Below are 24,842 nucleotides of genomic sequence, written 5' to 3'. Positions count from 1 at the left end.
ATTCTATTCTATTGTATTCTACTCATGGACTGTATTATTCTATTCTATTCTATATATGGTCTGTATAGTCTATATAAATAGTGATTCTACACTATTTTAAAGTAGGCTATTAAAATCATATACATGCGCGCATAGTCTACATATTATGTAGACATATTACTATAAATAATGTCGCGTTGCAAGTAGAATTTTCTATTCTATTCCATTCTATTCTATTCAACCGTGACCCTTCCCACATTTGCTGGTGTGGTGTGTCCCATCGGAGCTTTATATCGCAGCTGTCGCTTTAAGAGACCTGTGCGTTATGGTTAAAATCTGCCGTATGAAACTGTCCAGAGGTGTTTACGAGTATTAGATGTTCAATCTTAAAACGTAATTAAACCGAGATGGTGGTTTGAGTCAAATAAGTGTTCCGTTTAGTGGGGTACCGTACTATTATGAGGTCATTTAAAGGAACTCCACTGCGATGCAGAGGACAGGACAGAGCAGAGCTGCTGCACTGAAGCTGCTGCCAGCCTGCTGCTTTCCTAATGTAAGTATCTCTCTCTCTCTCCCTCTCTCTCTCCCTCCCTCTCTCTCTCCCTCTCTCTCTCTCTCCCTCTCTCTCTCTCTCCCTCTCCAATGCGGCATTAGAATGTACGCTATGGGGTGATAGGGCACGAGAAAATGTGCTTAACAATAAGGATATTTTGGTTACAAATCAATAAATATTTTTCTGAATTGGAAATCCATGAGACTTGAGAGAAAATCCCTACTTGGGCGGCTGAAATTGTATAACCCTACTCTGGTAAGTTTGAGGTAAGCTATTTTTGCATATGTCAGTTCTGACTTATTGCACTGTGTTCTGCACAATAGGGTATAGGACTGTTAGTGTTTTTCTGCCAAGATGGTGTTCAGTAGATTGAGTGCGTGTCTTTGGGAAACCCAACATGATGCCATTTAGAGCAGTTTATATTTTAAGGTGCTATGACTTAGAGGTGATGATGTCACGGTTCTACGTAAGCTATAGGCTGGTTTTGTCAAAAAGCATTGCACCACACTAAACGATGTTTTCAAAACATTAGAGCGATATTGAATGATATATGCTTTAGATGTCAATGTCAGAACATCCTCTGGATAGTCAGCAGCATCCAAACCAACCCAAATGGAAATAAATGGATAGTGGAATTTCTTAGCCTAGCCTACTGTCTAATGCAGGGTAGGCTATCCTAAAATGCTTTAATCTGACAGACCCTGGGCTTTAACTAAATATGGCTGATCATCTTTATGGGGCCTTATAGCCTATAGGTCCGTACCTCAGTCACTGATTCTCGTCTACAAAGTTGACGTGCGCATCTTGGACTGTCACTGCAGTGTGCTTGCGTCTCTACAGTCTATGTACTGATCACTTTGGTGTGCTTACTACAAGTCCCAGAATTCAGCATGATAAGCCGCTTAGGCAAAGCAATGCAGTTGCAAACAGTACTGGTGGCAATAGGTTTTAGAAGTCACTACTGTCATAGGCCTACTTAGCCTATAAATTATATTAATATTTCACTCAAGAAATATTTATAGTTGGCGGAGAACAGAACTAAAAGAAGACAGCTAGAGACCCCTCCAAATGAATGCTAATAATGTTTCATGTCTGCTGAATGTGTAGACCACTAGGCAATTTGCATAGCCTACAAGTTAGCATACCAACTGTCAGTAGCCTAATTATACATTCGACTGTGGGACGAATTTTCTGCTTGGAGTTTATCCCTCAAAGTGGTCAAAAAAATATGTATATACAGTTTAAAATGATAGGAATGAACCTGACCCTTTCACCACATGCTCATTGTTTAAACAGATGGTTTCAAGCCCCCCACCCAAGCCTTGAAAGTATCTCACTTATCAATAGTTTTACTTCCGGAACACTGGGCTCGTAGAATAGGAGTGAGAGTTCTTTGATTCTTTTTCTGCAGATCTTTTGAATACAGTCTATGCTACAGACGCGTGACTTTAACTAAATATAGATAAACTCGCACCATGTGTAAGCCTACACTAGTGTACAGTATTATAACATAGTAAGTAGGATTATGCAACAGTTATAACTAACATGAATCGTTGTGAATTAAGATTGATAAATGAGCTTCTACGCATGCGTAAAACAAAATGTTTTGTTTGTATTAGTGTTACAGATGTAGCATATACATATACAATACGAAATGAATCTGTCAAATAAAATATATCTGTAGAAGTTTCCATAATACACATTTGGGGACTCACAGCGAGTTGTAGATGAGACCTGGCTGAGAGTGCCTCGCTGGGGTTTAAGACGACACGGAAGTAACCGGGAGTGAAGTATCTCGCTTCTACAGTTTTGTGCTCTCACACGCAGTGTAATTCATTATTATTAGAACATCGCCTTTGAAGGAGTCAATATGTTGTTGGTGGGAAAATAACCATACCACCTGCTATTGTTGTCGTTATTGTTTTCAGGAACACAGACTGTCGTGACATGTATCAGCTTTTTGAGAGGACCGTGAACGGCGCGCACTGGACATATTCGAGTGAGTGGGGTTTGTTGGGATAACGAGATAACGCTCCCTAAAGAAGCTAAAACAAAATCACCCGGCACCGGCGATACACGGTTAAAAGAAAGCCTCTTAACCACAGTCACATTACCATATTGTAGGCTATGCATGTGTATTCTTGTTTCGTATACATCACCAAACAAGGCTTGGTATATATTTATCACTCAGTTATACAGACTGGGTAAGTGTTTTGAGGAAAATAACGGTATTCTTGTTTTGCGACAGCCGTTTTCCGGGTGGAGTATTCCTCCGCTCAGTGCAGAAGATAGTCCAATGAATGTGAATGTGCTGGGACATATAACAGAAACGTGATGGCCAACTGTCCAGACCCGTGGTGAGTTAAACATAGGCCTATACTGTAAACTATTCCTGGAACTATTACTAGCATGATGAATATTAGCAACTTTTAGGTCCTTCACACTATTCAGGTTGTTCACAACTGACAAAACTATTTTCATATCACAAGTCACTAACGTTACTGGCCAAGTATTGTTTAGTATGGGCAGCTTTTCAAACATCCTGTGCTGACTGCCACACCCACTCCAGCTCCAGTGAATGCACCACTGTGGACTTGGTTGCATGGGTCTAACTTAGTGCCCTGCTGCTGAATAAGCAAGAATATTTTTCTTTTATTGCTGATTAGGAGTTGACAAGCTAACGTCTGCCTTACATAGGCCTAAGTAAAATTCCCATGTTACACCCCTTAAAAAGCAGCGTATGGACCATTTTAGAGTGGGTGGTAGCTGAAGTAATGGTCATTACGTTTACTGCCTACAGCACACAACTCTTGAGTCAATCAATCAACATTTTTAAAGGTTTTACTTCACCCTGCAACATGTCAGTGGAGTAAGGCTGCAGGCTTTATGGGATGGTATACAAGGTAACATTCTCAAAATCCAAATCTAGAGCAGATGTCCAAATGGCACTAATGGACCATTACCGATGGACTGCTGATGTTTTCTATTCTCATGTTTCTTTCTAACCTAAAACTTGATCAATAATGACTGTAAGCAAGACTCTTGTGTCCTCTGGAGTTGAGTTAAAATTTGATCTTTGACCTCCCTTTCTATGCTATTAAACTACAGTGACTATGCAGTATTGTCAATGCATGCCTAACATAGTGCTCCAAACAATGAAAAAAAACAAGGGTTTCATTCAACTGTTCTATTTGATATTGATTTGATCGGAGAGTAGCCTTGTGGTTAAGACACAAACCACATAACTGCAAAATCCCCTCTTGCATGTTATGTCTCCCTGTTTTCTGTTTGTGTCTCTACTGTCACTATTAAATAAGACAAAATTCAAAACAAAAAGTCTTCAGACAGCTTATAATGAGAATGTTTCTTATAATGATTTTACCTACGAGACGGTTACTAATGCCAAAGCTCTACCCACATCCCACATAATTGTATCATAAATTTATCTAAACTACAAACAAAATCTGTGTACCTTATTTTTAGGTTGCCACGGGTGACAGTTCGTCATGAGTACATTGGCCTGAGAGCCTACGAGGTCTCTCCCTTCACATCTGTTGAAGATGTTAAACAGTTGCTCTACGAGGAGACGAACCTGCCCGTCAAAGAGCAACAGCTGACTCACAATGGGAGAGTGGTATGTCTTTTTTTCATATAACAGCAGAGGAAATATAGTAAAACTTACCATAATGTGCAAACAAAGCAGATCCAAATTAATTAGCAAAATGGTTTTTAGTTGATAATTAGGACATATGTCTGTTTATTGTGTTTATACACTGTGTGTGTGAGGCTAAGAAATTAGAGTAGGACTAACTGATGTTTTTTCTCTGATGGTAGATAACTGCCAGCAGCAGAAAACCGATCTGTTGTAATTACCACAGTGCCATAACTGCAGAACAAAATTACGTGTTATGACCAAACCATTAACAGTGCCTTCATTGTTGAGATGCTGTGAACAAAGTTTTCCTCACATGTTTTATTTGATGTTGCTGTGAACAAATTATTGAATCCTTTTTGTTTTATCATTGATCTTATGACTGGTTTGTGCGTGGTGATGGTCATATCTATCTATTTATCTATCCTATGCGGGCTGTTGGATTCCTACAGAGTAATGCAGTGGTCCTGAACACAGTATCAACTCGGATGACTGCAGTCAAATGATCTGACTCATACTGTGGGCAACATGACTAGGCACCTCATTGTCAGTGTATTGAACAAAACGCAATAGTTTGCTTACTGCTTCCTTAGCATAAGAAACAAAATAATTCATTATCAACATTTAAAAATGGTTTATTCTATTTTCATAGATACATTATAAAATCATATGTAAACACATTCTCTACAGTTTCTCATAAATTAAGGTCTTACAATCGCTTGCTATAAAAGTATTTTTTTTTTATCAAACAGATGTATCAGTAGTGTTAATTTGATTAATTGTGGCAGGCAAATGTACTGTGTGGCTTTCGTGTGGGAGTTTGATTGTGTCTTTTAGTGTATGGTCTAACGTAACTGGAGTTTATCCCCTGTCTTGGGGTTCAGCTGATGGAAAGCACCAGGTGGTGGTCAGTGCTCTGCAGCCCCACTGATCTCATATTCAGAAATTAGCTGCAAGCTAGCCACACCTACACACCAATACCACATACACCACAAGGTCAGGCCCTACAATTTAGAGTTTAATTAAACAAGAGGAATACTTAAGATTGTGAGTATTATATAATGTAAACTGTATCCTAGAAAGTTGCCTGTTCTGCCTGATGCAATTAAAATGTGCAGCAGTCTGACGGAGGAGGCACTGTGTCAGCTACTGTACGTACGCCTTTTAGGAGAAACTGAAAGGCAAGTTTAGCTTGTTCTCTGTGACGTTCAAAAGCATTCTTCAATGTAAATGCCTGTCTGTGGGTACTTTGAAATGAAATAAAACATTCAGTCCAGTAGCCAAATGAGGTAAAATACTACCATACATTACACTAGTATACATCTTTGTTTGAGAGAGAAATGTAGAACCAAAGTACTCTGCCTCTAAATAAATGATGAATACACACGACAAAAGATAATTTTAAAAGTTCAATTGTATTGCTGATTCTAAGTCTGTGTATGATCTGTGTGGGTATGTTTCCACCAATATCAGTCAGTCTTTCTCACACGTCTGACATGTTGATACAAGAATAAAGCTTATCTACTTTAGCTTATGAGCTCTTGTTTGCCATATTAAATATTAATATGTCATTAAAGACTTAAAATCCTTCGTCCTGAATTGTACAAATGGCTATTGCACAGTGCAGTGACCATGATGAGGATGAAGATTTGCTTATCCAGAGCTCAGTTTGCCAGCATGTTGATGTGCAAAGACTGCTGAGTGCAGTGGGTCACAGTGTCACCTTGAAAAACCTCGAACGGCAGGAGCAGCAGTATTGGGGCCTGGCAGTATTCTGGCGCCCTACTGCATTGATTCGGAAAGATGCATCAGAAGAAAATTGTTTGTCACACTAATGTGTGCAATAATGCAGCCCAAAACGTTTAACTAGTTCTGCTGTGAGAGGCTGATGATACGTTCATTCTGATGAGAGGACTGCTATCAGTCAGTTAATGGTAAAATGACAGTCAGTTCCAGTTGGCTTTCTAAATGTTTCATAAGTGCATTGACAGAGGTAGTTTGTTAATCTAACACGATGAAAATGTTCTGACACAGTACAGGGCCATTAGTTACATTCTGATGAAGCATTTACTTTGATTAACTGACATTTTAATTTTGTTTAGTTAATGCCACATTTCTTGTTACATACTCTCCATATAACAGACCAGACCATTCAAATTATTTTGTTTTCCTCAATTCAACACATTTTTGTTGTTTGTTAAATTACGTGTTGTCTCCGCATCCTACCTTTTTAGCTGGATGACAAAGTGCAGATTGGGACCTTGGTGCCTGCTGGAAGCCCAGAAGTATCTGTCACACTGGAGGGAAGAGGCCTTAAAGGGGGAGGTAGTATTAAAACCACCACATCTCTGCAAAATAACTCAATCTTACCACAGTGAGGCTTACTCAGCTTGGCTTTTACAGGGAGGTTTGGACAGACTACACCACCACTAGTTGAGTTTCTGAAAGATATTTTGAGGAGGTACCCTGAAGGTGGACAGATTCTGAAAGTAAGTGTCATGCTACTTTTTTTTATTATTATTTCACATTTGTTCATCCTATGGATGTTGGCCTGATGTAATTCCCTAAACAGGTAAAAAAATATATAGTTTTTAATTGCGGTGTTAAAAGGTGATCGAGATTTTGCTATAGTCAATAACATAGATGTCATGGGATTTGGATTGGGAAAACATGTCAAGGTTGCACAAAAACAAAGGGTTTTATTTTGGCTTTATCTGCTGGCATCAGCCATATTATCATACAAAGTGGCAACATTGCCAGGGTAAATGGGTGAGGTCTCACTAGGGACAGCCACTCTAATAATGTGCTCATTTTACTCTAAGGCTGGATAAAAGCATCCACCAAATAAGCTGATGCCATCATGCATATTACATTTCTTAAAACCACAAGAAAGACCATGCATTAATGTATGTATTTGTTTGTGTATATTTTGTAGGAGTTGATTCAAAATGCAGAGGATGCTGGAGCCACAGAAGTTAAGTTTATGTACGATGAGACGGAGTATGGAGTGGAGTCGCTGTGGTCACCTGACATGGCTCAGCATCAAGGTTAGTAGTTACATTTAACACAGCTCTTGTGTTGGCAAGAATCTTTCCTGCTCAAGTATCATTAAGTAGGTGCTCTGTAGCTGATACATTTGTTACCGATTATTTAAAAAATACATTTTACATTGTACCTTTACTGTATGTGTATTTTTAGGTTGTCTAAACTTGTTTATGCTGACCTGGGTTTAACTCATTGTATTGCAGGTACGGCATTATATGTCTACAATGATGCTGTGTTCACTGTGGAAGACTGGAATGGAATTCAAGAAATTGCGAGGAGCAGGAAGAGAGAGGATCCTTTGAAAGTTGGAAGATTTGGGATTGGCTTCAATTCTGTGTACCATATTACAGGTAAGGACTGTCTAAAAACGCTAAATATATTACTTATTAAATGCTTGCAGTACAAGAATGTTCCTGCCAAAATGTCTTCTGTAGAACTCTTTGAATGTTTGCCTAATGCCTAATACATCATTTGCTATGGCGGTTTGCAAAATTACTATTAAGATGCATTGAAAGGCCCAGATCAGACAGTGTGTTTTAGCAGCATGGGGCGGCTTTTTGTTTAGTTTTAAATTAAAGTGAAGTGTTTTACCCGTGCTTTTGCATTGTTGAGCCCCTCGCATTTTTTTGCAGTAGCGCCCTAAAGGCGAGATAAAAAACGCCCAACGTCATTCAACTTAATAGCAAAATAACGGTTGGTTGACAAGGGGTGATTCAATGGTTGCCTAGCAAGAATAACAGAAAGATGCAACTGGTCTGATTGGGCCGTCTTTAACAAAAAAGGTAGAGCAGTGCACTTTGCATTTTGCAACCTGCAAACACACTCTTTTTGATCACAATGGACATTGTTTGGTCTATAAAATGTGACAAAGTATTAAAAAACTGTCCATCGCAATTTCCAAGAATCTAAGATGTCACCTTCAAATGTCTTGTTTTGTCCAAAAAGTGACATTGATAATCACAGCTCTAAATTAAAGTTATATGTATTGCACAATAGAATTAACAACATATTTAATTTTGAATTTATAATTTTTGTGTTTTTTCTTCTTACTGTTTAGATGCTCCCAGTATATTTAGTGGAGACCAGATTGCCATGCTGGATCCTCATCAGACCCTGTTTGGTGTGCATGAGTCTGGGCAGTGTTGGAACTTGAAAACAGACATTAAGGAGATCACAGAACTGAATGACCAGTTTGCTCCCTACATTGGGATGTTTGGGAGCTCTGAGGAAACCATTAAGGATGGCAGCTTTCCTGGGACATTGTTCCGATTCCCGCTCCGCCTGAAACCCTCCCAGCTCAGTGGCAACATTTACAACAAAGAAAAGGTTTTGGAGCTCTTTGAGTCCTTCAAAGCAGATGCAGACACAGTGCTCCTCTTCCTCAAGAGTGTTCAGAAGATCTCCTTGCATGTGCGTGAGTCTGATGGTACAGAGCGCATGTTGTTTCAGGCTACAGCAACAGAGAATACTGATGATAAGTTAGAAAGACCAAACGCACTAAAGACACTGGGTCAGGCTATAGACAGCTACAGCAACGCTGTTCCAAGTTCTACCATCACTTGCGTCACTTACCAGCTCAACATAGAGACTCAGGATGAAATGGCTAAAGAGACTCAGAGGATGACGTGGTTGGTTTGTAATGGAGTTGGGGGCAGAGGAATGTGTGCTGAGTTGGACTCTCTGGCAGATGATTTGAAGTTCATGCCTACCATTGGCATTGCTCTGCCTCTTACTCTGATCAGTAAAGAAGAAAAAGGTGCCACATCTGGCTTCTCAGGACGAGCTTTTTGCTTCCTTCCTCTCCCCCCCGGGGAGGAGAGTGAGACAGGGCTTCCAGTTCATGTCAGTGGCTTCTTCGGTCTCACTGACAATCGTAGGAGTATCAAGTGGCGAGAAGTGGACCAGTGGAGGGATCCAGCGGCCTTGTGGAATGAGCTGCTTATAATCACTGTCATACCAAGGGCTTACTTCACACTCATCACTGAGCTTATTAAAAGGGTGCAGACAAAAAAGGACCAAGACTTCCCATTGTCCCCTACAGGGACCTATGGGGCCTGGCCAGATCCTAAGCAGGTCAAGTCCCGCTGGAAAGCCATCCTCCAGCCTCTGTTTCATGACTTGCTACAGCATCAGGTCATCTATTCACTCAGTGAAAGCTGGATCAGGGTGGACCAGGCTGTGTTCTCAGAGCTGGACACAGATGAGGACATTTCAAAAACTGTGGTCAACTACCTCCAAAGCTCAGGAACGCAGGTGGCAAAGGTGCCTGCTGCAGTGGACTTTGTTGTGGGTTCCTACATGACTGAGTCCACTGAAGTAAAGACAGTGACTCCATCTTTGTTGCGGCAAGTGATCAGGAAGTACAAACACAAAGGTCCCTCACAGGAGAAGCTGTTGCTGTTGGAGTTTGCGCTTAGTGACGGACATTACAGTGACCTTATAGGACTGGAGCTCCTGCCGCTGCAAGATGAGACATTTACAATGTTTTCATCTTCTGTCAGTGAAAATGATTCCATTTACATTGCATCTGAAGAATACCCCAGGTAGAGATAGAGCAAAATAGTGTATTTTCAATATAACGTTTTTGCAATTCTTGTCTAAATTACCTCATGCTATAGTCTCTCCTTAATGTACATTTACTTTTGACTTCAAAAAAAGATTTCAATAGGTGGAATAAATACAAAACAGTAATTGTCTTTACCTACAATCAACTGGGTAGTTGTTAATGTTTTATTAGTGCATTTAAATACATATACAAAAGCAGACAGAAGTGTGGATTATAGTGCATGGCTTTAGTAAATTTACTGTAATTTGCAAAGATCAGTTTTAAAGGTAAATCATGCTAGATTATTTAAGAGGTTGTGGCTGTGATTAAGCTAGTGGCTTTGCTTCTGCTAAATTAAATGGCAGTGCAAATGTCACTGTCCTTTAATGCGCATACAGTAAATTTGGACCTCAGTGCATCTTATTTTCAGTATTCGGAGGAATGTGTGTCTTTTTAACAATGTATCGCAATGTATTATTTCTGCTCAGCTATTGTTATTTTATCCTATTAGTTTTTTTGGACTTCAGTGACTAGATCAATGACAGCATCAAGCATTGTATATGGAAAGTTTTCAACATTAAAAGTTTTAAAACACATAGAATCTCACCTTTTCTTCTTTTTGCTTTGTCAAGGTCTCTGTATCCAGGACTTGAGGGTCGGTTCATATTGGAGAACATTAGACCTTCTGTAATGGACAGTTTGAAGAAAGCAGCCAAAAGCAGAGGTGATGTAACATATTTAGTTTACATTTAATCTCTTTCACATAAATACATGTTTGTAAAAATAACCATCGTCCCAAAAAAGTGACCGGTAACTAATTAATTTGTAATCTTAACACTTAAATATCCCTGTGATGACTTTTGTTTGAGTTCGGCCATGTTGTAGTAATACTGGGACAGAAAGAGAGAGTAAGCATGTTGATTCAAGGAAGAATTTTTTTTTGTGCTACACATTCCACTCAACCCACAAGATCAGATCACTGCCTTTTTGTTATAATCATGGTTGAGTATGGCAGTAAGCACACACACCAGAAATATGCTGAGTAACAAATTTGTCCTTTAAACCCAAAATGAAATGCAGAGATAATATTTTTTTTTCTTCTTTCATATATTTCATTTTTGGGGCATTTTAGACCTTTAATTCCACAGAATAGATTAAGACATAAAAGGGAGAGAGAAGGGGAATGACAAGTGGCAAAGGGCCGCAGGTAAAAGTCAAACCTGCAGCCGCTGCGTCAAGGAATAAGCCTCTATATATGTGCGCCTGCTATACCAACTGAGCTAACACGGCCCCACAGAGAATATTCTAAATCCAACATTTAACTACAGCAATGTAGACTCCTATTTATTTTTATTTTATAATTTTTACTAAGAAGTGTAGTATTGCTACTCTAGGTTTTTACAGTGTCTACAGAAATCTTTCATTTGCTGCCCACTCTGGCCCCACCCCTTTAATGATGTTTAAGTACCACTTTGGAGTTACTCAAATCCCCTGACATCCCCTTAACCTCCCTCTTTCCACCCATGTCTCACTTTCTTACCCCAACAAATAGTTTTCTAAACTGTGCATTAGGTTGAGACAGGCTGAAACAATTCAGCATTAAATGCTGATGCTGAAAGACATAATTAACGTTATTAATAACACCTGTGTTTTACTGACTATAACCTCAAAATGTTTTTTTTAAATATACATAAGAAAGAAACAGAATAAAATTCATTCCATAACTCTTAAAATGTGTCACTCAAATTGCAGTGCAGCAATTCCTTTGGGGGTGCTCAGGTAGGTATTTCAAAGTGTGTCAAATATTGAACCTTTTTACTGTTAACCAAAACTAATGCATGACTGTAAATGAGCACCATGATGCAGTCAGAAACTAACAGATATGCGAAGTAAAATAAACAATTCGCATGTTTACTTTCTTAAAAAATCCTGCCCTAAACACTCATTATCATTCAGACTTAATTTACACAGGTTTCCTGTAGTCGGTCAGAGTGCACTTTATGACTTGCAGTGTTTTTCTAGGTAGGTGGGTCTTTGAGAAATGTTTCACCTACACTGAAATGATAAGAATGGGTTCAAGATTGACAGGATTTTAGTCTAAATTCAACAAACTGTGTGTATGTGTGTTCATAATATGGGTTTGTGTTTAGATCAGCAATATGTGCTGCAATATTGCTGTGAGTTTTGAATATTAAATATTATATATTAATTATTCATATTTATAGATTATTTGACAAAATTAATTCAAAGGCTAATCTGCTTGTGGCGTGTTGCTTTCTAATTTATCTAGAAACTGATTTAGTGGATTGTAAGGACAATTTTAACAGTTGAACTTTCATCCTCAGATTGCTGCATCGTGCAATATCAACAAACCTAGCTTTGACAGCTTTGATAGTTAGCATTTACTTCTTCAAAAATAACTAAGGCAAATTCTATTTTTTCATTGTTATTTAAACAGGAAGACCCTGCACTCAGCTACAAATGCTGAACCCTGAACGATCAGCTCGACTCATCAAGGAGATCCTTACAACAGCCTGGCCAACTAGAGACTTCATTGTCCAATGGGAACCTGGAAACAGAGAGTTGAAACATCCTACAGTTTCCTGGCTGAAGATGATTTGGAAGCATCTCTATATATATTTTGCTGATGACCTAAGTACCTTTGAAGATATGCCTTTGATCCCACTTATGCCACTTGAGGAAAGCATGGGCACAGTTAAGCTTCTACGCCTCAACACTCCATCCCCCATTATTCTTGTGGATGAGGAAGAGGTGCCGGTTTCTGAACACCTTCTTGACATCATGCAAAAGCTTGGAGGAGTAGTGATAAAAAAGCTGGATTCATGTTTGCAGCACCCTCTGCTTAAGAATTACATCCATCCTTCCTCTCCTGGTATGCTTATGCAAATTATGGATAGATTGCCAACACAACGATTATTCAGCCAAGTCTCTTCTTTCCCAGTCAAACAGAAGATTGTGCTCAGAAACTTTCTTGCAGGACTGTCTGAAATTACAGAGAGGGAAAAGCATACCCTGCTTGAGCTTTCCATCTTTGAGAAAGTGGGAACCTGCTCTGAAGGTACCTTGGCATTCACATCTTTGAGAGGAGCTAGAGCTTTACATCACAGAGCCAAGTATCCACCAGATGTGAAATTATCCATAAATCTTGTGGGTTGCTGTGACGAGGAATCAATCCGCCTCATCAAGATGCTGAATGTAGAACAAGTGAAAACAACAGAATGTTTGAAGATTATTATTCAGGATATTGAGAGGGGTTTTTACACAACAGATGAGATAAACCATGTCATGCTTTGGGCACTTAAACATCTGGCGTTTCTAAAAAATGAAAACTCATCTGTGATTGGATGGCTTTCTGCTCTTACATTTATTCAGTTGCCTTGTGGAAAGTCAGTCAAAGCTTCAGATCTTTTTGATCCTGAGCTGGAGATTCTACAGAATCTGTTCTACATGGAAGAGAAAACCAGGTTTCCCACAAGTATATTCACATCTTCCCCTGATATTCTTCACTCACTCAGACAACTGGGACTAAGAAATGAAGTACAGCTCAGTGAAAAGGATGTACTCAAAGTGGCAAAGAAGATAGAGGAGTTACAAAGCTGCAAGGAGCCTGAGTGGGACTTCATAATTAAAAAGGCAAAAACCCTCCTGCAAATACTTAACAGACAAACCAAGTTGGTGAAATCAGCTGATGCTCAGACATCACTGCTAAAACTGAAATGGGTACCTGTGTGCAAAGAAAGACCTTTAACTTACCCAAAATCCCTTGCTTGGGTTGGAGATACTCTCAATATCTGCTCTTTGTCAGAGATGTGTGACATATCCCATGCAGTGATTGTGGGATCTTCAGTTGCACTAGTTGAACACACATCTGCAGGTATGAAGAAGGCACTGAAACTAACAGTAGAGCCACAGGTGGATCAAGTACTACAGCACTTAAAAGCAGTTAATGACTGGCATAAATCTCAAGCATTTACCACAGAGGATTGGTATCAATTCCAGCAGATCTTGTTTGAGATATATGGTTTCATGCAGGCTCATCTTGAGGATGCTAGAGAAGCAATGAAATCACTGCCCTTTGATTGGGTGTGGACGGGAAAGACATTCTCATCACCTGGCCAGACAGTTCTAAAGCCCCTCCCTGATCTAGACTTGCAGCCTTACCTTTATTCCCTGCCAAAGACAATTAGAAAGTTTCACAAGCTGTTCAAGTTTTGTGGTTCAGTTGAAGAGGTTGTGTCAAGACATGTGTTTGAAGTCATTAGCACCATCCAACAAAAATGTGAGAGAGAGATTACCAAGGACGAAAGCAAACATGATATCCTACTTTTAGTCAACATCCTGAGATGGCTATACAACAATCAGATACCTGTAGATACTAACATGTATGTGCCGATTCTTTTTTACAAGGACCCAAGCAAATTAGGGATGAAGCCCATACATGAATGCACCTACTGTGACATCAAGGTTGACGATTTAAATGACTTACTTGAAGATGCATCAGAGCCCATTATATTAATCCATGATGACATCCCCATGAAAACCGCAGAGTGGCTGAAGGTGCCATGTTTGAGCACAAGGTTGATAAACCCAGAGAACCTTGGCTTTGAACAATCAGGCCAACGAGAACCTCTAACAGTGAGAATAAAGAACATCTTGGAGGAATATCCATCTGTAGCAGACATTTTTAAAGAGCTTCTCCAGAATGCTGATGATGCAAGTGCAACAGAGTGCAGTTTCCTCATTGACATGAGAAAGAACACAGACATTCGAGAGAATCTCCTTGACCCTGGCATGATTGTTTGCCATGGACCCTCCTTGTGGTCTTTCAACAGCTCTGTATTCTCAGACACTGACTTTCTAAACATCACAAGGTTAGGTGGTTCAGTGAAGAGATGTGAAGCAGACAAGGTTGGCAAGTTTGGCTTGGGCTTCAACTCAGTTTATCACATCACTGATATCCCCATCATTATGAGCAGAGAGTTCATGATCATGTTTGATCCAAACATCAATCACATCAGCAAACACATCAGAGACAGGTCTAATCCAGGGATCAAAATCAACTGGAGCAAACAACAAAAAAGGCTGAGAAAATTCCCCAACCAGTTCAAACCTTTCATTAATGTCTTCAATTGCCAGCTTCCTCTAGCTCAGGACTCCCCATACAAGTACAATGGTACACTGTTCAGACTCCCATTCAGAACAGAGCAGGAAGCCTCAGTAAGTGAAATCAGTAGTTTGTACTACAACACCACAGACATATATTCCTTGGTTGATGAGTTCAGCATATGTGGCCATCGGTTCATTTTGTTCACTCAGCATGTTGGAAGTATGGTCTTAAAATACCTGAAATATGAGGAACCAAATCCAGCTGGAGCACAAGATGTCGTCACCATCAACAAAAGTGTGTGGTCATCCAAATCCTCATACGGACCTCTGAGTATCCTAAAATCTGCAGCAAAGGTTATGAAAAAAGTAGCAAGCACCAACAGAGTACCTGCTGATGTTCCCAAGTCTGGCTGCATCATACGCGTTTTGGTGGAGGAGTTTCATAACGTGTTCAAACGCATGGTTGATCTCCATTCACCACTGTTCAGAGGCTCAGAAGAGGATCCTAACCAGTACTTTGAGATGGCTGCTAAAGGTGTTCAAACAAGACGACTCACAGATGAAATGCCCCCAAAGGCAGTCGAGGTCACTAACTGGCTCATGTGCTCATGCATGGATGCAACTGAGGCACTCAAGTTTTCCCTCAGTGATATTGGAAAAAGACTTGGTCTAGTGCCTTGTGGAGGAGTGGCTGTTCTGCTCTCGGAAGAAGAGAATCGCAAATGGACAGTAAAGACAAATACCATACCAATCGGAGAGGTGTTTTGTTACTTACCTCTTAGAATCAAAACAGGCCTACCGGTCCACATTAACGGCTGCTTTGCTGTTACTTCCAACCGCAAAGAGATCTGGAAGACTGACACCAAAGGACAGTGGAATTCTGTGTTCATGAGACATGTCATTGTCCAGGCCTATTTAGCAGCACTCACAATGCTACGTTCAATGGCTGAAAGTGGAGAACTGCTTGACTACAGCTATTATGCAGCATGGCCAGATCCAAGTCAGGTGCATGATGACTTCACACTGGTCAGCCAGGGTGTCTACCAAGAAATAGCTAAAGGAGGTGAGAGTGAGCATGCAAAAGTTTTCTCAGACGGAAAAACCTGGGTGTCAATCAGTTACGTCAGATTTCTTGATGATGCCTTACTCTGCAGGCCAGACATTGGTCCTGCTGCTTTTAAAATATTTTTGAAATACCTCAAGAAGAGTGGCTCCCAAAACCTTTGTGCTGTTGAGCTGCCTGACTGGGTAAAAGAGGGATTTGATGATGCTGGATGTAAAGGAAAGTTGATGGAAAACACCCTAACAGAGAAGCAGTTCTTTTCAGATGTTTTTTTCCCTCACATCCAGGAGATCGACCAAGAGCTTCGAGATCCCCTGATGCATTACGTCTTGAATGAGAAACTTGAAGATTTTGCATCAATTCTCAGTATTACTCCTTGTATCCCATGCTCAGGCCCTACCAAGGAACTGGTTTTACCTTCCAGACTTATTCACCCAGAGGGAAGAGTTGCTAAACTCTACAACACTGATGATGGAAGATTTCCTGAAGGGACTTCAAAAGACTACCTAAACCCTGTGTGTTTAGTTAAGCTAGTGCAGTTAGGCATGGTCAAAGATGATCTTTCTTGGGAGGACCTGATTGAACGGGCTCAATCTGTTATTGATCTTAATGAAAATGATCATACAGCTGCATGCTTTCGTAGTAGTATACTACTCAGTCTCATCGATGAGAAACTGAAGTTGAGTGATTCAGGAGCAGCTGAGCTCTTAGAAAAGCTACATGACACCAAGTTCCTTCCATTCCTGACAAGACCTGCAGGTTTCTCACTACCATGGCATGGGAACAACTTTTCTCCAACAACAATGTTCTCTCCTAGAGAACTCTTCACAACTGAACATCAGGAAACCGTGTGTCTGATGAAGCCGATCTTGAATGAGAATTCTCCATCTTTCAAAGGTTGTGGTGCAATGTCATTGGCTGTAAAAGACTGTCTTGGTCTGATAAGGAAGCCCTCAGTTGGACTGGTCATCAGTCAACTCAAGAAACTGTCTCAATCATTTGATGGTGTCACACTGTACCAGGAAAACATAACAAATGCCTGTTACAAGTTTATTCATGAGGAAATGCTGCAGGATGAGAATGCAAAAGGACAAATAACGGAAGAACTGAAAGAGTTCAATTCCATCTTGGTGGAGAACACATATGTCAATCCCTCCAAAGTTGCATTCCACCTGAATTTTGACGCAGCTCCACATCTTTATCAGCTCCCTAACAAATACAGAAACAGCTGTCGTGAGCTCTTTGAAAATGTCGGGGTACAGCCCAGCTTCACAGTCGAGGATTTTGCCACAGTTCTTGAAACTGTGAAACAAGAATGTGGGCGAAGGGTACTCAGCGAGGAGAACTTCCAGTTGAGTCGCAGAATCATTAGTGAGGGAATATGGAACTTGATACGAGACAAGAACCCAGAACACTGCCAAGCGAATTATGGTGGGATTCTGTTACCCGACTCCAATCTGACATTGCAGCAATCAAAATCACTGTGCTACAATGACTGCCCTTGGATAAAAGTCAGAGACTCTTCTGTGAAATACTGTCACGGGGATATTCCAAGAGAGGTCGCTGTAAAGTTAGGAGCAGTCCCAAAACGTCACAAAGCCTTGGAGAGGTATGCCTCGAATGTCTGCTTCACTACACTTGGGAGTGAGTTTGGACAGAAAGAAAAACTCACAAGCAGAATTAAAAGCATTCTCAATGCTTATCCATCAGAAAAAGAAATGTTAAAAGAGCTGCTTCAAAATGCAGATGATGCCAAAGCAACTGAAATTTACTTTGTTTTTGATCCAAGGACACACCCCACAGACAGAATATTTGATGACAAATGGATCCCAATGCAAGGCCCTGCCCTCTGTGTATATAACAACCAGCCTTTCACAGAGGATGATGTCAGAGGTATACAGAACCTCGGAAGAGGAACAAAAGAGGCCAATCCAGGCAAAACTGGTCAATATGGCATAGGATTCAACTCTGTCTATCACATCACTGACTGTCCGTCCTTCATCTCAAACAATGACATTCTGTGCATCTTTGATCCACATGCACAGTATGCACCTGGGGCGACATCCATGAGTCCTGGAAGAATGTTTAGGGACTTGGACTCTGACTTCAGATCTCAGTTTTCAGATGTTCTAAGTCTTTACTTGGGAGTCCAATTTAAGTTAGAACGCAGTACAATGTTCAGATTCCCTATTCGCTCTAAGGAGATGGCAAAGACATCAGAGATCAGTTCTGTCCCTGCATCTGACAGAATGGTGCAAAACCTTCTGGATAAGTTAAAAACTGACGGTGCAGAGCTTCTGATGTTCCTCAACCACATGGAGAAAATATCAGTCTGTGAAATTGATAAAGCATCTGGAGAATTGAAAATCCTCTATTCTGTAACAGCCAAAATAACAGATGGTGATCGACTAAAACGCAAACAGTTTCATGCCTCTGTCATTGATAGTGTGACAAAAAAGAAGCAGCTCACTGCTATCCCAGTCCAACAGATAACCTACACAATGGACATAGAAGACAATGATGGAAATTTGACCACATGGATGATCTGCAACCGATCTGGCTTCCCTAACATTGAAAATGTCTCAAAAAGTGTCATCTCAGCTCACAAAAATGAAGACATAACTCTATTCCCACGTGGAGGGGTAGCAGCATGTGTAAGCCACAACTACAAAAAACCCCACAGAGCCTTCTGCTTTCTGCCCCTTTCACTGGAGACTGGTTTACCTTTTCATGTCAATGGGCATTTTGCCCTAGACTCTGCTAGAAGAAACCTATGGAGAGATGACAATGGAGTAGGGGTAAGGAGTGACTGGAATAACAATTTGATGACATCACTGATAGCCCCTGCTTGTGTGGAACTGCTGATTCAGCTTAAGCGTCGATACTTTCCAGGTCCTGATCCCACCATGACTGTACTACAAGGAACACCACTACATGTTGTTAAAGATACATTGCGGAAATATCTGTTCTTCTTCCCAGTCAACCGACTTGATATACAGCCAGATTGGTACTGCCTGGTTAAAGCAGTGTACCACTGTATTCATGCTGACATGAAGCGCCTGCTACCTGTAGTCAGAGCAGCGCACATGGACAACTCTGACATGCACTCCGTCATTTATATTTCATGGGTGAATACATCCACTGCAAACAAAGGCAGAGCCTTTTTTGATAATCTGCTTCAAGATGAACTTCAGCACTTAAAAAACACAGAGTACAACATCACCTCAAGGAAGTCTGTGGCTGAAAATGTCTACAGGCTAAAAACCTTGCTTCTGGATATTGGTTTTAACCTGGTTCACAGCTGCGATGAGACAGCAAATCTCTACTTCTGTTTGAAAGATGCAGGGATAACAGTCAGTTATGTGACACCAGAGGATGTCCGCAACTTTCTTCACACTTTCTCATCACCAGACACATCTTGCCATGTTGGAAAACTCCCCTGTCGTCTCCAACAATCAACCTACAAGCTAGTTCATAACTTGAAGCTTCTAGTTGACTACTGCTTCAAAGAAATAGAAGTAGATGAAGTCACAATTGAGGGTTTGCCTCTATTGATAACAATGGACACTATGCTTCAGGTGTTTGATTCAAAGAGACCAAAGTTCCTGACAACACATCATGAGCTAATCTCATCAAGGAAAGACATGTTTATGAATACACTGTACATCAAGTATAGCAATATTCTTTTGAAGACAGGAGCTGCAAAGATGTTTGACATTAGCTGTTTTGGTGACCTACTTGGGTCCGTTCTTCCAAGAGAGTATCGAACAAGGATCCCTGTTAGGTGGAGAGACACCTTTGCAAGTGAATCTTGGCTGAAGAATGTGTGGAACTTCATCAGTGAGAATATGGCTGTTAAGGAGGATCAGGTGGACATCAAACCCTGTTTCGACACAGTGCTTGACATTCTGAAAGACTGGGCTTTGCTACCTGGAATCAAATTCATGGCAAGAGAAAAAATAGTTGTCCCTGAGCATGATGTGCTTTTACCTCTGAGTTTGATGAACATAGCCATATTTCCACATGGCCAAAACGACAAAGTCTTTCACACCCTAATGAAAGCAGGGTGCATTCAGCTTGCAGTGAACAAAATCTGTGTCAAAGAGAATCCCATCATGCCTTTTCTGGCACAACACACAGCCAACATTGAAAATCCATCAAGTGTTCTGAAGGCTGTAGAGTACATGATCCAGACATCTGCATTCAAAGCAGCAAACTTGACGGACCATGACTTTGAGGCTCTTCTGTTGTATTTCAACTGCAACCTAGCTAACCTCACAAAACAGGATGCACAGAGCCTAAAACTCCTCCCATGTTTTAAATCAGTTAGTGGGAGATACATCAGCATTGCAAACTATGAGACAAACTATGTCCTTGGAAAAAGCGTTCCCACTGCAGACATAGACAAATGGGCTCACACAGCCTCCTTTGCTTTCCTTGCTGACAATCCACAGCTGAAAGAACTGTACACCTTCCTTGGCTGCATGCCAATTGATGACTTAGAAATCTACCTTCAACATCTCCTGCCAAAGTTCGAAGGTTTTTCCTATGATGCCAAAGTTGTACACATTGTCTACTTAAAGGAGAGACTTTTGTCAATAGAAGAATCGTGCAAGATCAAGGATCAGCTCTATGAGAAATTGGAGGGACTGTTGTTCATCTGTGACTACTCAAACAGACTCAGGCCAACCAAGTTTTTCTACGATGAGACAGTAAAGGTGTTTGAAGTTATGCTACCTGCAAAATCATTCATACCAAGTGAATTTTTTAAGAAAGTTGAACAGGTGTCAAAACCCAAGAACGGGACATTGTTGCTCACCTCATGGATAACCTTTCTGAGAAATATTGGTCTCAAGCACGATGTGTCACTGCAGCAAGTTCTACAGTTTACAAAAGAGGTCAGCATCAAAGCCCAAACAGAGAGCTGGACCAAAGAAAAAGTGCAAAACATTGTCAATGTTCTTTTGAACCACATTTTCAAAGAGAGGACGGACTTGTTCCAGGGTACTTTTCTCAAAGAGCTCTCAATGATACCATTCCTGTGTCCTGAGAGAGCCCCTGAAGAACTCATCAAGCTTCATTCACAGTACCAAGAGATGAGTGGCACACTTCCTCTAATTCGCTTCAGCGGGTCTCAAGTAAATCCAAAATTTAAGCAAACAGATATCATTCACTTGCTTTGGACATCTTGCCCAATTCTACCTGAGAAGGCTACACCATCAACCATAAAGGACCAGGAGGGGAACCCTCTCACTGGACAGGAACAACTTGACCAAGTGCTGAACATGTTAGGTGTCAACTTGGACCCACCGTTGGAGAAAGTCATAAGCAACTGTAAGAACATCTGCAACATATCCAATCTGGATGATGAAATGGTTAAAACAAGGAACAAAGTTTTAAGGTCCACCTACGAGTTTCTCAATGCAGATAAAAGAGATTTCCGTTACCAGCTCCGTGGGGTGGCTTTTGTCATGGTTGAAGATGGCTGGAAATTGTTGAAACCTGAAGAGGTTGTCATTAATTTGGACAATGAATCTGATTTCAAGCCCTACCTTTACAAATTGCCTCTAGAACTTGGTACCTTTCATCAGCTGTTTAAACTTCTTGGTACGGAAGATGTTGTGTCAACCAAACAGTATGTTGAAGTGCTGTGGCGAATTTTCAGAAGTTCAGAGGGCAAGCAGCTTGACCCAAATGAAATGAGAACTGTGAAAAGGGTTGTTTCAGGATTGTTCAAGTCCCTCCATAATGATCCAGTGGAAATTCGCAAAGATCTTGAGAGTCTCAAAGATTTGATATTTTATATGCCTAGTCATGACGGTAGATTAGCTAAATCCAGTAGCTTGGTCTTTGATGATGCCCCACACTACAAGAGCAGAATTCAGGGTAATGTTGGAGTTCAGATGATTGTGGACATGAGCCAGTGCTATCTGGGCAAAGACCATGCCTTTCACACAAAGCTGATCATGCTACTTCCACAGAAACTAAGGCCTAGACTGTTGAGTGGCATTCTTGAGGAGCAACTTGATGAGGATTCTCCAAGAATGTGCCAGTTTGGAGCTCTTTGTTCACTTCAAGGTCGCCTACAGCTGTTGCTGTCATCAGAGCAGTTCATCACAGGACTGATTAGAATAATGAAACATGAGAATGACAATGCATACCTTGTGAATGAAGAAAAAGCCATACGTCTCTGCAAAGCACTTTGTGAAGGATTGAAGGTTTCTTGTTTTGAGAAACTCCAGACAACATTAAGAGTGAAAGGATGTAGCCCCATCCCACACAGTCGCAGCGAAACACTTGCTTTCCTCAAGAGATATGGAACAGCTGTGATTCACCTCTACATCCAGCATTCAGACAGCAAAGACATTAATTTTCTCTTAGCACTGGCAATGACATTGAAGTCTGCTACAGACAATTTGATTTCTGACACATCCTATTTGATTGCTATGCTGGGCTGTAATGACATCTACAGAATCACAGAAAAGCTAGACAACCTTGGGGTTAAGTATGACTCAACAGAACCTTCAAAACTTGAGCTACCACTCCCTGGAACACCCATACCAGCTGAGATACATCACACTCTCCTGATGGATCCCATGAATGTATTTTATCCAGGAGAGTATGTGGGTTACCTTGTAGACTCTGAGGGTGGAGACATATATGGATCCTACCAGCCTACATATACATATGCCATCATTGTGCAAGAAGTAGAAAGACAAGAGGAGGAAAACACAAGTTTCCTTGGAAAATGCTTCCAGATTGACATTGGTTACAGTGAGTACAAAGTTGTCAGTTCCCTTGACTTGTACAAATTCTCAAGACAAGATGAAAGTGCCCATGCCCGAGACACCAGTGCCCAATCAACTCCTACAAGCCCAAACAGTCGTTCCTCTGGTCCGCAAATGATCCCTCTTGTTTTTCCTGGTAAGGAAAACCTCAGACCCCCCTCTCAAAAACAGTCTCCAAAAAAGATCAAGCTTCATGCATTGCCTGAGATTCTGAAAGAAGTGACCTTAGTAGTTGAACAAGCTTGGAAGCTTCCAGAGACAGAGCGAAAGAAGATAGTCCGCAGATTGTATCTCAAGTGGCATCCAGATAAAAATGCTGAGAATCTGGACATTGCCACTGAAGTCTTCAAGCACTTACAGAACGAGATTAACAGGATGGAGAAACAGACTTTGGCTGATCAGCAAAATACGGACAGAGCTTCCAGGAGATCCTACTCCACATCATCATCTCGCTTCCAGTCAGAGAAGTTCTCATATCAAAGGTTTTATTCATCATGGAATCAAGAAGCAACAAGTCACAAGTCAGAAAGGCAACAGTTCAGGGAACATAATACAAGCTATGCAGGTTCATCACATTCTCACCGTTTCTTTGTGCCCCCTACATTTAAGACAGTTGGAAACCCAGTGGAAGCCCGCAGATGGCTGAGGCAAGCAAGAGCAAACTATTCTGCTGCTCGGAATGATCTCCATAAAAATGCCAATGAATGGGTTTGTTTTAAATGCTACCTAGCCACAAAGCTTGCACTGATAGCTGCAGACTATGCAGTAAGAGGAAAGTCGGATAAAGATGTGAAACCAACTGCTCTAGCTCAAAAAGTTGAAGAGTATAACTCCCAGTTAACAGGCCTCTCAAATGATGTTCAGATCCTGGAAGGATATGGTGTGGACAGCCTGAGAACTCGCTATCCTGATCTCCTGCCATTTCCACAGATTCCCAACGACAGATTCACATCTGAGGTGGCAATGAGAGTGATGGAATGTACCGCACGGATTATCATAAAGCTTGAAACCTTTGTGCAGCAAAAAATATAATACTGTTGTTGAAGATAAAATTACAGTATGCATATATCCTCTGTGGAATAGTGGACGCCCATGGCTTTGTGCAATACAGATCATGTGTATCACTTTGAAAAAAATGTCCAGCTGATAGTTTATGGTTCTGTGATGGTGGTTCTGTGGCCCATGCACAGTAAATAAATGTATGGCTCCGATAACCGTTAAGGCTGTCTCAACACACATTTGCTGTAATATGTGAAAAAAATCTGCATATGCTGTACATACAAATGCCTAAGCAATACGTTTTGTTTATCAAAGACCCCACAACGATTTTGCTCTGAGTTAGATTAAAAATATGCAGCTTTTTTACTTTATCTTTTATAAAAAAAAAATCAATATATATTTTCTTGCTACAGAAACCAGTTGAGTGTACTTAAAGGACGCATTTATGAAGAAATAAACTCTAAATGTCAAATATGGCATATACTGTCATGCAACGTGTCCCATTTGCAAGATCTCAGCAAGTAAAGAAAATTACAATCATGTTTGTAAATTTTCTTTTTTGTATTTTTATGGTTGATTTCATATCATTTCTGTAAAAGTTGTACATTTTCTGTAACATAGCCAGTCACTCGTTTATCCTCCTCCTGATGTACTCACACTTGCACTGGTAGAGTGCTTGTCACCCCCAGCAACTTGGGAGAATCCCACTGTGAATGTAAACCTCTTCGTTTTTTTTCCATTGGGGATAGGTTTTGTTATAGCTATGGTAAATGTGTGTTGTGCTCTATACAGTAACAATTGGTGACTGTTTTACATTACCTGTTCATATGAACCATGTGTACTCTGGGGCCCTACAGCACATTCTTCTTTGATAACTTGTTTTAGTTTTAGGTTTTGGGTAGGGCAGGTATGACTGCAGCTCAGCTTTTGCTTACAAGTTGCCCAAAAGTTGTTTCTTTTTACAGTGACGACCTGTTTGAGAATACTCTGTAGGACAGTGTGATAAAATAAAGCCAGATATACACTATTATTTGGGCACATCTTTTAACAGGTTAACTTTTGCAAGCATAAAAACAATGTTCATACATTTT

The 24,842-nt window shown here is 40.6% G+C and overlaps 1 protein-coding gene across 3 annotated transcripts; it reads left to right on the top strand.

Annotated features, from left to right (window-relative positions):
- Positions 1-640: 640 nt before the first annotated feature.
- sacs (sacsin molecular chaperone) lies at positions 641-23,963 on the top strand. Of its 3 annotated transcripts, XM_032509364.1 has the most exons (12): positions 641-787; positions 2,461-2,531; positions 2,781-2,889; positions 4,016-4,166; positions 6,419-6,509; positions 6,588-6,673; positions 7,120-7,231; positions 7,433-7,579; positions 8,287-9,772; positions 10,407-10,498; positions 11,527-11,553; positions 12,233-23,963. In XM_032509364.1, exons 3-12 carry the CDS (start codon positions 2,867-2,869, stop codon positions 23,782-23,784), a joined length of 13,767 nt encoding a protein of 4,588 aa, XP_032365255.1. In that variant the 5' UTR covers positions 641-787; positions 2,461-2,531; positions 2,781-2,866; the 3' UTR covers positions 23,785-23,963. The 3 variants fall into 3 exon arrangements, with proteins under 3 accessions (XP_032365255.1, XP_032365245.1, XP_032365265.1); XM_032509354.1 differs by lacking the exon at positions 641-787 and having other exon boundaries at positions 2,319-2,531; XM_032509374.1 differs by lacking the exons at positions 641-787; positions 11,527-11,553 and having other exon boundaries at positions 2,319-2,531.
- Positions 23,964-24,842: the final 879 nt, after the last annotated feature.

This window comes from Etheostoma spectabile, chromosome 3 (assembly GCF_008692095.1).
Source record: "Etheostoma spectabile isolate EspeVRDwgs_2016 chromosome 3, UIUC_Espe_1.0, whole genome shotgun sequence".
Lineage (NCBI taxonomy): Eukaryota > Metazoa > Chordata > Actinopteri > Perciformes > Percidae > Etheostoma > Etheostoma spectabile.
The sequence above is the reverse complement of the archived record's forward strand: the minus strand, read 5'-3'. Positions and strand labels throughout refer to the sequence as shown.